The 17,151-nt window shown below is 43.9% G+C and overlaps 1 protein-coding gene across 5 annotated transcripts in view; it reads right to left on the bottom strand.

Annotated features, from left to right (window-relative positions):
* Positions 1-2,583: 2,583 nt before the first annotated feature.
* Positions 2,584-17,151, bottom strand: part of sorcs2 (sortilin-related VPS10 domain containing receptor 2) — a 963,142-nt gene continuing 948,574 nt past the window's right edge. For all 5 annotated transcript variants that reach the window (XM_072495949.1, XM_072495950.1, XM_072495951.1 and 2 more), the window contains one exon: positions 2,584-11,820. In XM_072495949.1, the coding sequence (XP_072352050.1) occupies positions 11,756-11,820 (65 nt within the window). In that variant the 3' untranslated portion in view covers positions 2,584-11,755. The remainder of the gene's footprint in view (positions 11,821-17,151) is intronic.

The following is a 17,151-nucleotide window of genomic DNA, read 5'->3' as shown; positions in this document are numbered from 1 at the left end:
GGCCAATATATATGTCAGTGCTTTGCCCAATGCTGGAATGCCCAATGCTCTAAAACGGAGCTTCGTTTTAAGAATAAAAATTGTTCAGTTGAAAACCATGGCCCAAGTGCATTCGTTATATTTTTGTAATGCTAATACTTTTCTCAAAATATCTTTGAACACTAAACCATTTTGTAAGTATTGATTTTGGACGTATATTAGCCTCTGTATTTTTAAGATCACCAGCTGAAGTCTGGGCTGGTAAACCTAAAATTCAACCTATGGTGAATAACTGATATTTAAACTGATCAGATGAAATACATCACACATATCATAAATATAATCTCACATCAAAAACAGATTTCTTCAGGTGTCATGTTTGCTTTAAAATATGAACCAAAACTTTTAAAATCACAATTATATTGAATGCATCATTACATGACCACTACCCTGAGAGAATTATATAGTCTCCAGGAACTACACTGACACACATCTCCTGGTTGCTAACTTTTGATCCCCAATATCAAAAGTGCTCAAAGAGTTAATCAACCCTGTATTTTTTATTGTCAAACAATAGTGTTACGTACACTTATGGATAAATTATGTACTGTATATACTCACGTAAAAGTCAAACTTCTCTGAGACCCATTTTTAGGCAAAATGTGAAAGTGGTAATGTTTCGAGGGGCTTACCAATGGGTGGTGGCATAGTTGTAACGTCACTGGAGTAGTAATTCAGATGCACGGGCTAATGCTCACATAGACTGTGCACACTGACTCTGCAATATGTTCCAATCTTGCCTCCATCATTTTATCGGGAAATACCATGACAGCTGGTGGAATTTAAATTAAATGAATAAATCTGGAATTAAAAGTTAGTCTTAGTAATAGTGACAATGAAACTATCATCAGTTGTTGTAAAAACCGTTTGGTTCACTAATGTTCTTCAGGGAAGGAAATTTGCCACCATTATCTGGTCTGGCCTAAATGCGACTCCAGACCCACTGCAATGCGGTTGACTCTGAAATGGCCTAGCAAGTCACTTAGTTGTATCAAAACTATGGTGTTTAAAAGGAATGAAAATTAACAGATCACCTGGCATTGACCTAGGCACTGACAGCCAGCCTGTTGACCCTGCAAAGTCCTCCTACTGGGGAGGTGGTGGCATAATGGCATTGTCACTGGACTAGTAGCCCAGAGACCCAGTGTAATGGTTCAAATCCCACCACTGCAGATGGTGAAATTTGAATTCAATAAAAATCTGAAATTAAAAGTCTAATGATGACCATGAAACAATTGTCGATTGTTGTAAAAACCCATCTGGTTCAATAATGTCCTTTGGGGAAGGAAATCTGCCATCCTACATGTGACTCCTGACCCACAGCAATGTGGTTGACTCTAAACTGTCCCCTCAAGAGCAGTTAGGGATGGGAAAGAAATGCTGGTCCAGTCTGCAACGCCCACGTTTCATGAACGAATAAAAAAAACCTTAAGTCTCTAAACTGGGCAAGTGGTGAGGGAACCAAGAAGGAAAAGCATACTTGACCTCCTCTTCCACGACCTAACGGTCACAGATGCAACAGTCTGCGACAGAATCAGTAGAAGTGACCACCTTACAGACCTTGTGGAGACAAAGTCCCGTCATCATATTAAGGATACCCTCCATTATGTAATGTGGCACTACCACTGTGCTAGATGGGATAGATTTCAAATAGATCTAGAAACTCAAGACTGGGAAACCATGAGGTGCTGTGAGCCACCAGCAGCAGAATTGTATACTATCACAATCTATAAATCATGGGCCAGAATATCGCCACCGTTAACATCAAGCTGGAGGATCAACTCTGGTTTAATGAAGAGTGCAAGAGGGAATGCCAGGAGCAACACCAGGTATATCTAAAAATGAGGTGTCAACCTGGTGAAGCTGCAACACTGGACTACTTCCATGCCAAATACCATAAGCAGCATGTGATAAAACTAAGTGATCTCGCAACTAATGGATTTGTGGAGGAAGCCAGCATATCAGTGCAAATGACATCACAAAATCCCTCCCTATCCAATTTCTGGGAAGGTTTAGTATGCTCATGGCTCACAGACTGTGCACACTGATTCTGCAGTATGTTCCAATCTTGCCTCCATCATTTAATCGAGAAATAAAAAAAATTGGGACCTCCCTGATATCTCAGAGGGACAACTTGCACTCTGGCATCCACCACTGAGGCAGAAAAGCCAGAAAACTGCTTCAAAGCCTGGTTTCTGTTTTGCTACTCTGAATGCAGAGCTGGGCAATGAGCCAAGTCAGAATGGACTGTCATCGGAAAGGTGGGAGTCAATCCTTTCGCAAGGCATATGGTAAATTAAGGATTTTTGGCCAAAAGTTAGTGGTTGACTTTTACACCAAGATCCGTCATTATTAGGTCGATATGAAATTGACCATTACTCGGAGATACGCAGTAACTTTGAAAGATATAAATTAGTCATATGAATTTTTGTAGAATGCAGTTATAGGTCTTTGGTTTCTGCATTAAATATTAAAAGGAAAACCACAATATGCTGTACATTACAAATTACTGTCCAATACAGTAAAGAACCAACCTAGAGCGCATTTTGGATCCATGTGTTTATTAAACAAAATTTCAAGTGCATTCACATTCACATAAAGGCATACCTTTGAATGCGATCGAATACACAACACACTACTTAGCTCGACAGTTTGTAAAAATTAATTATGCACAGTGCATTAATCAAAATATAAAGATTGAAAAGATCCCGTTAAACAAAATAAGTACCGCATTCAGACATTTTTGTGCACATATTCTCTGTGCACTGAAATTAGACAGACACAAGCAATCAAATGATGATTGATTACATTGTTCAATTAAATTGTAAATCTGTGTTAACAATTATAAGTAGCATCTCCAAACAAATAAATATACAGAGTTCATATTTTTGTTGCAACAAGTAGGTCTAGCAGTCTACAAACATTACTATAGCTATCAAAAAAAAATTGTGACCTGGGAAATTATATACAAAAGCAGTGTACAGATAATAGGCTCCGTTTACCAATCATATAATTATTGTGGGTATATCTATGTTGTGTGCAGTATCATCAGTTGTACTGCAGAGTGCATCATATGAACAGGTTTTCTTGACCCACAGGTAACCAAAATGTCTTCAGTTAATTGCCTCTTCCGGCATCAACAGTGAGGCAGAGCTCTCATTTAATGGATACAAAAAGCATTCTTCCTGTTGGAAATACCATGGTGACTTGCCATGTTTATATAGACTGTCCAGTGCGATTGAGTGCATGTGTTTATCAATAAAAGTGCTTTTAATTTTTTTTTCAATTAAAAATGTTCATTTGAATGACTTAAAAACAGCCTTTCAACAAGTACCGTACAAAGAGCCAAAATTGCAAATTTGAAAATGAAAGACTGAATACATTTGGTATCTGGTAAATTAGAGTGCAGTTGTGAGCACAGATGGTTAAAAAAGTGGACACTGAATTGGACACTGAATCTGTAAGGGCATTGGTTTTACAACCAAACAATCTGAAGTCAGTGTAATGTAACTACCCAATACCTTAACCTGAACACCATGTTTGTTGCTACAGAACTCCTGATAATCGATGTTATGACATTAGTGGAATCCCGTGTGGTGTTTTCCTTTTTAAAAAAGCTCAATTAAGAATGTCTTACAATAGTACACATCATTGAATACGTTTTGTTGATATGCACATTTTGCATGGTTACCGTGATTCCTCCTCGGGAGGACAATGGCAGCCTGGGCTATACAACTCTTCGATGCCACGGTTCTTTGATGCCAGACAGATAGGCTGATAGAGATTATACTACTGCGGAGGGGATTGACCCACTTCTTTATCCTTTTCCTCCTTACATATGAAGGTGTGGAACTCACTACCAGTGCTGGGAGCTCCCCAACTGCATTGAGTCACGTTCTAACTACAGCACGTGTTGGGTCTAGGGGTGTGTGAACTTCCTCCCAGTCTCTCTTGTTCTGCCACATATTTATGCATGCAAACAGGATAAAGATTAGGTGATGGAGGAGGAGAGGCTTGCCCCGAGGTTGTTCAACCCCAGGCCTTTGTAAAAAAACATATCCGTTGTGTCCGTTCCTGTGCTACCGAAATCGCTGATATTTAAGACCAAAATGGCACCGACCCTAGAGTTTGTGAAAAGGCCTGGTGACAATGGTTTTCCAAAAGCTGGGCTGCTAGGTGAAGCACCTAGTAGAAGTAATCAAACCAACAGAGCCTTGCCAGCCAGTAACAGAGTTAGTCAGATTAATGGTGATCATGAAGATGTCCATGGTTTGCAACATCTGACCCATTCAGCTGAAATAAATGACAAGGGAAACAAGAGGCCTTGTAGGGACAGGAGAAAAACTAAGGTGATGAAAAGCGAGGCCAAGACTAAGTCAATGCTGGCCTGTAAAGGGCTGCCCCAAACTTATAAATCAAAGCTTTTTCTTTCAAGATGTGGACAGAAATATTCTTTACCAGAAAAATACCTAATTTAGTCTCCGTAGTGAAATGTTAAGAAGACACATCCTCAAATCTGTTCATTGTCAGGCACAAGAAAACTTATCAACAATAGTTTACCAGTTGAGATGTGTGACTCTACACTAATGTCTGTTCAGTCTCCATTAGATAGAATTTTACACAGCATATAAACAGATCATTCACCCCCGAATGTCTAATCTGGCATTTATGTTCCACGTGAGCCTCCTCAAAATGAAGTGAGACTTTATCTCACCCGATCAACATATCATTCATAATGGTACTTGACAGTGCTGTAATTAAGTGCGTGATTTGTATAGCAAAGATGATTTATACAGCCAAGAATATGCCAACGGTCATTACAAACAGCATCAAATAGAAATAGCATAATAAATGGGTGCAGTGCAGCAATGATATAGTATCAGAATACCATTGTCAGTAATCTTGTATCAAATTGTACTGATCCCATGTGAGACAGATAGACATAAAGAGGCAGAAGGAAGACGGGAAGGGATAGGGATACATGGACAGTTACAATTGAATTCACACACAGGTGGTCAGATTGACCCTGTTAACACCAGGGAAGTCAGCAGTAACATTCTACTTCTATCACAGCTTGAGGGAATTATATCGCATGACTATAATATTAATAGAACTCCAAATATAACAGCCATATTTGAAAAAAACACAATTTTCACTTGCTTCAGTTAACTGATCTTAAGTTAGCAATGATCACAAAGAGGTGGCAAAGAAATAATGGGTATCATACCTAGAGCCATCGCACAGTTAATCATTAATGGAGGATCGCACTGCCTGTCTCGTATTGTCAGTAGTAACTTCAGCTAAATAAACCTGAACAACCACTTTGTTCACATGGTGGTGCTGAGCTAGTAGACAGGTACAGAAGTATGGTGGTGGTTACAGCAAACTGAAATGGAGGAACCTGCCTTTGCACTGTTTAAAAGGTACTAGCAGTAAGTGCTAAAACAATGGAGTATTATCCCAGGTGACGCCTCCAACCCATGGTGCTAAGATTTTAATACTATTTTCTCAGCAACAGTCCCACCTGTACATTGCTTTCTGCTTACATATTCAAAAAACAGCCACACAGAAGGCAATCTTTTAAATAATGTAACAAATTGGCTATACAATTAATATTGGAGGAGGCCCCAGTAACTGTGTCACTGAGGGTTCGCAGTATTAGGATCGGAAAATTAGGAACAGGAGTAGGCAGGCCCTTGAGCTTGCTTCGCCATTCATTTAGATCACGGTTGATCTGCACTTCAACTCTATTGCCCTGATTTTGCTCCAGATCATTTGTTACTCTTACCCAAAAATAGCAATCTTGTAAGTTCCAATTGTTTCATAGGAGAGAATTCAAGGTTTCCTGATTTCACACCTAAATGGTCTAGTTCTAATCGTAATATTGTTCTGGATGACCCTCACTATTGGAAACCTTTTTTAAAAATTAATTTACGGGATGTGGGCATCGCTGGTCAGGCCAGCATTTATTACCCATCCCTAGTTGTCCTTCAGAAGGTGGTGGTGAGTTGCCTTATTGAACCGCTGCAGTCCTTGAGGTGTAGTTACACCCACTGTGCTGTTAGGGAGGGAGTTCCAGGATGTTGCCCCAGCGTCAGTGAAGGAACGGCAATATATTTCCAAGCCAGGGTGGTGAGTGAGTTGGAGGGGAACCTCCAGGTGATGGGGTTCCCAGATATCTGCTTCTCTTTTCCTTCTGGATGGTAGTGGTGATGGGTTTGGAAGGTGCAGTCTAAGGAATCTTGTTGAGTTCATAGAATTTACAGCGCAGAAGGAGGCCATTCGGCCCATCGAGTCTGCACAGGCTCTTGGAAAGAGCACCCTACCCAAGGTCAATACCTCCACCCTATCCCCATAACCCAGTAACCCCACCCAACACTAAGGGCAATTTTGGACACTAAGGGCAATTTATCATGGTCAATCCACCTAACCTGCACATCTTTGGACTGTGGGAGGAAACCGGAGCACCCGGAAGAAACCCACGCACACACGGGGAGAACGTGCAGTCTCCGCTCAGACAGTGACCCAAGCCAGAATCGAACCTGGGACCCTGGAGCTGTGAAGCAATTGTGCTATCCACAATGCTACCGTGTTGCCCAGTTACTGCAATGCATCCTGTAAGGTTCCACTATTCATCGGTAGTGGAGGGTTTGAATATTTCTGGGAGGGGAAGCAATCAAGCGGACTGCTTTGTCCTGGATGGTGTTGAGCTTCTTGAATGTTGTTGGAGCTGCACTCATCCCGGCAAGTGGAGAGTATTCCATTACACCCTGACTTGTGCCTTATAGATGGTGGACAGGCTTTGGGGGGTCAGGAGGTGAGTTGCTCACCATAGGATTCCTAGCCTTTGACCTCCCTGATAGCCACAGTAATTATATGGCTAGTCCAGTTCAGTTTCTGATCAATGGTAACCCCAGGATGTTAATTGTGGGGGATTCAGCAATGGTAATGCCATTGAATGTCAAGGGGCGGTGTTTAGATTGATCCTCTCTTATAGGAGATGATCATTGCCTGCCACTTGTGTGGCGCGAATGTAACCTGCCACTTGTCAGTCCAAGCCTGGATATTGTCCTGGTCTTGCTGCATTTGGACATGGACTGCTTCATTACCTGAGGAGTCGCGAATGGTGCTGAATTTTGTGCAGTCACCTGGAACATCCCCACATCTGACCATACGATGGAAGGGAGGTCATTGATGAAGCAGCTGAAGATGGTTGAGTCTAGGACACAACTCTGAGGAACTCCTGCAGTGATGTCCTGGAGTTGAGATGATTGATCTCCAGCCACCACAACACCTTCCTCTGTGCCAGGTAATAGTCCAACCAGTGGAGAGTTTTCCCCCTAATTCCCATGGACTCCAGTTTAGCTAGGGCTCCATGATGCCATACTCGGTCAAATGCTGCCTTGATGTGAAGGGCAGTCACTCTCACCTCACCTCTGGCACTCAGCTCTTTTGTCCATGTTTGAACCAAGACTGTAATGAGGTCAGGAGCTGAGTGACCCTGGATGAACTCAAACTGAGCGTCCGTGAGCAGGTTATTGCTGAGTAAGTGCCGCTTGATAGCACTGTTGATAACCTACACTATTCAATCCTTTGGATATTTTATATACTTAAATCAGATTACCCTCAATCAATGCTTCCATCCAAATTATGAACTCCTCTTTCCAGGTTCAGTGTCTTTAAAATAACTTTTGACATATATGGCTTTGACAAAGGGTCATCGGGACTGGAAACATTAGCTCTTTTCTCTCCCTACAGAAGCTGCCAGACCTGCTGAGATTTTCCCACATTTTCTTTTTGGTGTCAGATTCCAGCATCCGCAGTAATTTGCTTTTATGATTTTATTTTGACATAAATGGATTTCTGTTTGTCTAGGCTTTGAACCACCAGGACCAGCTAAAAAAAAAGAACATTGCAGCAGCGAAGAGCTCTGAAAGGATGGAATGAACAAAGGCTGAGGACATTCGGAAGCTGGAATCATATAGCACAGAAGGAGGCCGTTCTGTAGCACTATTCGCCTCGTCCTATTTCCTGCTCTTTCCCCATTATCCTGCAATCTTTTCCTTTTCAAGTCTCTCGACGTTACTCTTAAATCTGCTTCCTCCACCGTTTCAAGTCGTGCGTTCCAGATTGTGACAACCTCACATGGAAAAAATTCACTTCCCATTCCCATTTTTTCAATTTCTCTTAAATCTGCAACACCTGGCTGCTCACAATATTGCCAACGGAAACCATGGGCGAGATTCTCCGACCCCCCCACCGGGTCGGAGAATCACCGGGGGCTGGCGTGAATTCCGCCCCCGCCGGTTGCCGAATTCTCCGGCACCGGATATTCGGCGGGGGCGGGAATCGCTCTGCGCCGGTTGGCGGGCCCCCTCCCCGCGATTCTCCGGCCCAGATGGGCCGAAGTCCCGCCGCTAAAATGCCTGTCCTGCCGGCGTAGATTAAACCACCTACCTTACCGGCGGGACAAGGCGGCGCGGGCGGGCTCCGAGGGGGTGCCCCCACGGTGGCCTGGCCCGCGATCGGGGCCCACCGATCCGCGGGCGGGCCTGTGCCGTGGGGGCACTCTTTCCCTTCCGCCTTCGCCACAGTCTCCACCATGGCGGAGGCGGAAGAGACTCCCTCCACTGCGCATGCACGGGAATGCCGTCAGCGGCCGCAACGCTCCCGCGCATGCGCCGCCTAGAGATGTCATTTCCGCGCCAGCTGGCGGGGCACCAAAGGCCTTTTCTGCCAGCTGGCGGGGCGGAAATTCGTCCAGCGCGGGCCTAGCCCCTTAAGGTTGGGGCTCGGCCCCCCCAAGATGCGGAGCATTCCGCACCTTTGGGGCGGCGCGATGCCCGACTGATTTGCGCCGTTTTGGGCGCCAGTCGGCGGACATCGCGCCGATACCGGAGAATTTCGCCCCATTTCTCTCTCCCTACTATATTATTACCATTCTTAATTGTGGACACCTCTATTAAATCTCCCCATGAACCTCTCTGCTCTAAGAGGAAGGATCCTAGCTTTTGCCGTCTCTCCACATAACTGAAGTCGCTCAACCTTGGTACCAATTTGGGAAATCTCCTCTGCATCCTCTCCAGGGCCTTGGCATTTTTCCAGAATTGAACACAACGCTCCAGCTGAGGATTAATGGCTTGGAGTAACTGAACTGGTCTCTTTTCATTGGGAGATAAAGCACAAAAGGAATGTTCCAGTTTCATTCAGCAAAATGGATCCAATCTTGACATCCAAAAGTAATAACTGCTGTTTTTTGTCATTCATTCCTGGGGGTGAGTGTCACTGGCAAGATCAGCCCTGATTGCCCATGTCAAGATGGTGGTCAACTGTCTTGCTGAACTGCTGCAGCCTTCATGGTGCAGGTACATCCACAGCAGGAAGGGAATTTCAGATTTTTGACCCAGTGACAGTGAAGGAACGACAATATAGTTCTAAGGGGATAGGGTGGGGGGAGTGGGCCTAGGTAGGGTGCTCTTTCAGAGGGTCGGTGTAGACTCGATAGGCCAAATGGCCTCCTTTTGCACTGCAGGAATTCAAAGTCAGGATGGCGTGTGGCTTGTAAGGCAAGTTGCAGGTGCATTCATTTGTTGCCCTTATTCTTGGTGGCAGAGGTCACGGATTTGGAAGGTGTTGTCAAAAGAGTTGGTGTGTTGCTGCAATGCACCTTGTATATGGGACACATTGTTGCCCCTGTGCACCAGTAGTGGAGGTGCTGAATGTCGAAAGTGGCGGATGGTGTGGTGATCACGCAAGATGCTTTTTCCTGGATAATGTTGAACTTTTTGAGTCTTGATTGATGCTGCACACATCCAAGCAAATGGAGACTATTCCATCATACTCCTGATTTGTGCCGTGTGGATGATGGATTGGGTTTGGGGAGACAGGTGGTGACTTATGTGCTGCACAATTCCCAGCACCTGACCTGCTCTTATAGCCACAGTATTTAAGTGACTGGTACAGTTAAACGTCTAGTAACCTTCAGAATGTAGATACCCGGGTTACTGTCCATGTGGAGTTTGCACATTCTCCCCATGTCTACGTGGGTCTGACCCCTGCACCCCAAAAAGATGTGCAGGGTAGATGGATTGGCCCCGCTAAATTGTCCCTTAATTGGGAGAAAAAAAGATATTGATAGTGAGGGAATCAGAAATAGTCATACGATTGAATCGCAAGGGCAGGTGTTAAATTCTCCTTTATTGGAGATGGCCATTGCCTGACCTTTGTTTGATAAGAATGTTACCTGCCACTTATCATCTCAAGCCTGAATGTTGCCCAGGTCTTGCTGCAAGCAGGCACAGACTTCTTCAATATCTGGCGAGTTGGGAATGGTACTGAACAGTGCAATCATCAGCGAGAATCTCCAGTTCTAATTTTATAATGGAGGTAAAGTCATTGATGAAACAGCTGAGGTGGCTGGGCCTAGGACACGACCCTGAGGAGTTCCTGCAGTAATGGCATGGGGCTGAGTCGATTGGCCTCCAGTAACCATAACCATCTTCCTTTCTGCAGAGTAGGGTTCTAACCAGTGGAGAGCTTTCCCCTGATTCTCAATTGACTTCAATTTTACTAAGGTTTTACAATGCCACAGTCAGTCAAATGCTGCTTTACTGTCATGCACAGTCACTCTCGCCTCATGTCGGGGTTGTGTCCATGTTCGAACCAAAGCTGTAATGAGATCTGGAGCTGAGTGTCCCTGGGAACCCAAACTAAGCAGGTTATTGCTGACTGAATGCTCTGTATTAATGTGAGTTTGCAGAAAAAGCACCTTTGCGAAATCTCTGAGCGCTGAGGAACGCGAATGTAGCAGCCAATTAATTTATAGCTTTTACTGTTTCCAATTGGGCTATTAAAATTAAGATGGATGGTCAAATCAAGTGATTACCTTACCAGCACTGCCAAGACGTTCTGTGAGAGCATAGCACAAGACTACTTCAAAAAGTTACATTGTATTTTAGGGAAGTCCAAAAAGTTGACATTAATTGGAGAAGCAGAATGAAAATTCATGTAAAATGATAACAGGACAGGAATGCCATGAGAATGAGCTGGAAAACTATGGGATCAATTTTTGTTCGCCCTGCAATGGGAGGGGTCAGCAGGTGGGATGAATCACACCCCCCCACCCCCCCACACTTATAGAACCACTTGATTTGAGTCTCCTTGAGTGGCAGGTTCTATAGTATGCAGTGAAGACAAAGATTTACTCCTGTAATGTTTCAATAAACTAGATTGTTTGACACCCAAAGTGAGAATTGACAACTTATTTATCCTTTCAAAATCAAATCAGAAAATCTTTCAGATGTAAAAAATTCATTCATTCAAATGGAAATAAATGATGGTCCATATGGGAAAGTGGCAAACTATATGCAATATACCTTTCTTTTCCACAAACAGGTTAAAAGAAGGGAAAGAGAGAGGTTCACTTAGCATTTTAAAGGCAACTTGTTTCTCCAGTCCAGTAGAGCTCATTCATATGAAAATGCAGTGCCTGGCACAGCAGTAATAACTGCAGGGTTCCATTTTGTGATGCCACTCTCTCTGTAAGGGTGCTTCTAACACGCTGATGCTTGATTGAAGACTTAGTAACTATTGGAGGCAAGATTATCCACAGTCCCAGCACCACAATGGAGTTCATCGCACTGCCTCACTTCCTCCCATCCCCAGGAACAACAAAATAAAATGGAGGTGAGTCTTAACACTACATCCGGAGCAAACATCAGCTACTCAAGTAATTGTGCGTTTCCCGGGAGTTTATGCTCAGAACCACAGAAGAGTGACCGCCTGTAGCAAAGAATAAAAGACAGAAAAAAATACCAATTATAATTTGGACATTTCTGTATCCTAATGTTCATAAACACTCAGCCTCTATACTCTTATCTCAATGGAAGACAATGGCTGGCAAACTGGTTACGGAAAAAACTGAAAGTTGCAAATTCATCAATGGTCATCATAGTTATCATAGAACGTACAGTGCAGAAGGAGGCCATTCGGCCCATCGAGTCTGCACCGGCTCTTGGAAAGAGCACCCTACCCAAGGTCAACACCTCCATCCTATCCCCATAACCCAGTAACCCCACCCAACACTAAGGGCAATTTTGGACAATAAGGGCAATTTATCATGGCCAATCCACCTAACCTGCACATCTTTGGACCGTGAGAGGAAACCGGAGCACCCGGAGGAAACCCACGCACACACGGGGAGGATGTGCAGACTCCGCACAGACAGTGACCCAAGCCGGAATCGAACCTGGGACCCTGGAGCTGTGAAGCAATTGTGCTATCCACAATGCTACCGTGTTGCCCTGGTCTACAGTGGTTATAAGGGCTGCTCATCAAGCTGCTTTTGACCTTGAAAAGTTTAAGTAAAACATGCTCAGACCAGTTTGTTTCTAAATTTGTCAGTGAGCTCTGTCATTAAGCCCTTGATTAACATTTTTATAGGGCGTGGCTCCTATTTTCAATGGGCATTTTGATTTGATTTGATTTATCACATGTAGCGAAGTACAGTGAAAAGTATTTTTCTGCGGCCGAGGTAACGTACACAGTATGTACAGCGTAGACATAAGAATAATCAACAGAGAACATTAACAAATGGTACATCGACAAACAAACAGTGATTTGTTACAGTGCGGAACAAGGGGCCAAACCGCTTGGAGGTCATTGGTAGTCAATGTACCAGCCAGTGCACTAGCGATGGGAATCGTTCACAAGGGATCACTGCACAAAACTGATCCCCTCAAGCCCTATTCTGGCCCAAAAATCAAGCTCATCAGAGAAGAATAAGTGATGTGCCCCATCAATATTCAGAGCTTCAACCTGACGTTTGAAATTCTCTGTAAACTTCCCTATTTTACTGATTATATCATGTATATAATATGGGGCAGAGTAAGGGTTGGACTTCTGGCTTATGATCCCAAGCCTATTTTCTCAGGTGCCCACCTATTAAATCTACTGCTTGCACTAGAACGTGAGAACATTGAGCTTTTTGAACAGTGCCAAAACATACCAATTCTGGATAAAAGTAATGCATTGTGCTTCACTCCCTCTATGCAACATTAGAATACAAGTTTGTCATATTGTCAGGAAAAATACGAAACAGATTTTCCTCTTCATTTATCATTCAACTGGAAATTGGAAAACATTAGTGCAAAGGTTTGCTCCACACAAGGCTGCTTAAGTACAAAATTCATTTTAATGAACATTAGTTGTGATTGGGGTACATTTCAACTTGAAATAAAATTTAATCTATAAATGTGGCATTTGATGGTGAAAAATTGCCAATTTACTAATTTTTAAAAATATGCAATGAAGCTCTGGCTGCCATTTGGAATAATTCAAAATAAATCAAGCAAAAGGTTATATTGAAGGCCCAAACAGGCGCCGGTGTGTGGCGACTAGGGGATTTTCACAGTACCTTCATTGCAGTGTTAATGTAAGCCTACTTGTGTCACTAATAAAGATTATTATTAATAGTAATATCACATTTCATACACAGCTGCCAAAATGCATTTTGAGAACGTGCAGAAAATGTATGATTTAAGTTAAGAAATAGAAACATCATCAGGGAGTAGTTATTAGTTACTCTTCAGTTTAAACAAATTACCCTGTGCAGTTCAGTATTATCAGACCTGATCTGCTTTCTAATTACATACTGCTGTCTTCACCTTTATCTCAATGTTATTCCATTGACTTTCAATCTCAAATATAAATTAAAAACTGACCTAGCATTTATTACCATTTGCACAAAACAATTTCATACTTCTATTACCATGTGTGTATAAGGGTCTCATACTTGAATCCTAAAAGGTCTGGCTCTATTCTTTATTCTATGCTCCTAATCCTAGATTCCTTAACCACCCAATCCCCCTAAAATAATCTGCACATCCCTGGACCCTAAGGGTCAATTTAGCATAGCCAATACACCTAACTGGCACATCCTTGGACTGTGGGAGGAAACCGGAGCACCCGGAGGAAACCCACGCAGACACGGGGGAAAGCGCAAACTCCACACAGTCCGGAATTGAACACTGGTCCCTAGTGTTGTGAGGCAGCAGTGCTAACCACCACTGTGCCACCGTGCTGCCCCTAAACTAAACAGTGGGGGGAAATTAGAGAATCAAAGTTAAAGGAAAAGGTAGGAGTGTAAGTTAGTGAGGAGGCGGATTTTTAGCAGAAAAGAAAAGGAAGGAAGGAATCAGACAAGAGTTGGGAAATTTGAGAATAGAACAAACTTAAAGACTTTGTGTCTGAACGCACAAAGCATAGGGAACAAAATGAATGAGTTAACAGCGCAAATTGAGACAAAGGGGAATGATTCGGTAGCGATTAAGGAGACCAGGTCTGAGAGTTGAATATCCAAGGGTACTCAGTATTTCAGAAGGCTAGACAGAAAGGGGAAGAAGGTAGTGTCGCTTTGCTAGGAAAGGAAGGGATCAGTGCTGTAGTGAGAAATGATATAGGCACTGAGAACAAGACGTGGAATCAGTCTGGGTATAAATAAAAAATGGCAAAGGAAAGAAGTCCCTGGTAAGAAAAATCTATAAGTCTTAAAACGTAGTTCCTCCGTGGGGCACAGTATAAACCAGAAAATATTGGGGGTACAACAATAATCATGAGTGATTTGAATATGCACATAATCTGGATTAATCAAATTGGCAAGGGTAGCCTTGAGGGAAAGTTCATTGACTGCATTAAAGATTGTTTCTTGTAACAATATGTTATGGAACCAACCGGGGAGCAGGCTATTCTGGATTTGATATTGTGTAATGAGGAGGGATTAATTAATGACCTCATAGTTAAGGTTCCTCTGGAGAAGAGTGATCATAGCATGGTAGAATTTCAAATTCAGTTTGAGGACGAGAAACTAGAAAACCCCTACTAGCGTTCTGAAGTTAAACAAAGGTAATTACATAGGCATGAGGACAGATTTGGCCTGGCTGGACTGGGCAGGAAGACTAAAAGGTAAGCCAGTTGATGAGCAGTGGCAGTTATTTAACGAGATATTCACTTCCTCTCAACTAAAATATATTCCAGAGAGGAAGATTGTAAGAGGGGGAAAAATATCCATGACTACACAAGGAAGTTGAACAAAAACTAAGGCCGTATACAAAGGCGAGTGGCAGGCTGGAAGATTGGGAAACTGTTACAGATCAACAAAAGGCTACTAAAAAAGTAGTAAAAAGAGCAAAGGTAAATTATGAAAGAAAACTAGCACAAAATATGAAAAAATATAGAAAAAACTTTTATAGTACATGTATATAAAAAAGAGAGGAGCTAAAGTGAATGTTGGTCCCTTGGATGAGACCCAGGAGTTAATAGTGAGGAACACACAAAATGGTGGAGATACTAAATCAATATTCTGCCTCCGTTTTCACGGTGGAGGACACTAGTTCGATGTGCCCAATCCACCTCCGGGGCCTCTCACAGACCCCTTGTCCACCAACTTCGCCAACATCGGGCAGCATGGTGGTTAGCACTGCTACTTTGTGGCGCCAAGGAGTTTGCACATTCTCCCCGTGTCTGCGTGGGTCTCACCCCCACAACCCAAAGATGTGCAGGGTAGGTGGTTGGCCACGCTAAATTGCCCCTTAATTGGAAACATTTTAAAAAGTAAAATAAAAACTGCGCCAACATCTTTGACACATAAGCTGTGGCGCTCGTTCCCTCCATTTTCGCAGACACCCTCATCCACCAGCTTCACCAACATCTATGACACATGGGCCGTAGCACCTGCTTGTCCACTCCATTCGCCAGGCCTACAATACCTAGATTATGCTGCCTGGACCAATTCTCCTACTTGTGCACCTTCATTTTCAGCTCTTTGCAGGCCGCACCCAGCGTCGCTGCCTCTGCCTCCAACTCCACAATCCGATCACTGTGGTCCGTGACTGCCCTTTCCACTCTTGGATCGTCGCAACTTGCGACTCCAGGTGCTTCGCCACTCGCTCCATGGTGCCGCGAAGTGGGGCAACCACTCCCTAAATCGCCCTCAACCAATCCTCCTGCATCTCTCACCGATGCTGTTGAATGTCTCCTTCAACCCCATCAATTTCTCCACTGGCAATGGAGTGGACGACGATAATGGCCCCGCCTCTGCCATGTTTTCTGTTACTACGCCACGCAGACCCTCCACCTCCAACACCGTTGCATTATTCGACACCTGCCGGGTGCAGTAGCCCACCAACATTCCACCTCAGAGGAGAATTCACTCCCAAACACTTATACCAAAGAGCCCTTTAATTGGGCAGAAAGGTTTCTAAAGTGGTGCACGTGAAAATGGACCCGGGCCCTCGGGAGGCCATATTCAGGGTGTCGGTCCAGCCGGGGTTGGAACATAGACCATACAGTGCAGAAGGAGGCCATTCGGCCCATCGAGTCTGCACTGACCCACTTAAGACCACACTTCCACCCTATCCCTGTATCCCAATAACCCCTCCTAACCTTTATGGTCACTAAGGGCAATTTATCATGGCCAATCCATCTAACCTGCACATCTTTGGACTGTGGGAGGAAACCGGAGCACCCAGAGGAAACCACACAGACACGGGGAGAACGTGCAGACTCTGCACAGACAGTGACCCAGTGGGGAATCGAACCTGGGACCCTGGCATTGTGAAGCCACAGTGCTATCCACTTATGCTACCGTAATGCCCATGGAAACGGGTGCGGAGGCAGATGTTGCAGTGTTGCAGCCTTCGCCTCGTTGATCGCCCAAAGGCGGATCCTGTTGGGTTGGAGAGCACCCTCTCCACCCTGCGCCCTGGCATTGGGGGGGGGGGGGGGGGGGGGGGGGGGGTGACCTGTTGGAATTGAGGGGTTCTACAATTCATGGGCATTATTCATTATGCACTTTCAAGAATTGGATAACATCGAACATTAGTGGCGGGGGGGGGGGAGTTGGGGAGGACGGGACTGTATGTATTAAAGGTGACTATGGGTGATTCCTGATTCCTTTTTATTATTTGTTTATGTTAACATGTGGGCTGCTGTTTGGGGGTTGGTGGAAGGATGGGATTGTTGTTGATGATATGGCGATTGACATTATATTCGTTACTGCTTATTGTTTATTGTTGGTGGGTGCAAATTTGGGAGAAATTGTGGAAAAGGAGAATA

This window comes from Scyliorhinus torazame, chromosome 3 (assembly GCF_047496885.1).
Source record: "Scyliorhinus torazame isolate Kashiwa2021f chromosome 3, sScyTor2.1, whole genome shotgun sequence".
Classification (NCBI taxonomy): domain Eukaryota; kingdom Metazoa; phylum Chordata; class Chondrichthyes; order Carcharhiniformes; family Scyliorhinidae; genus Scyliorhinus; species Scyliorhinus torazame.
The sequence above is the reverse complement of the archived record's forward strand: the minus strand, read 5'-3'. Positions and strand labels throughout refer to the sequence as shown.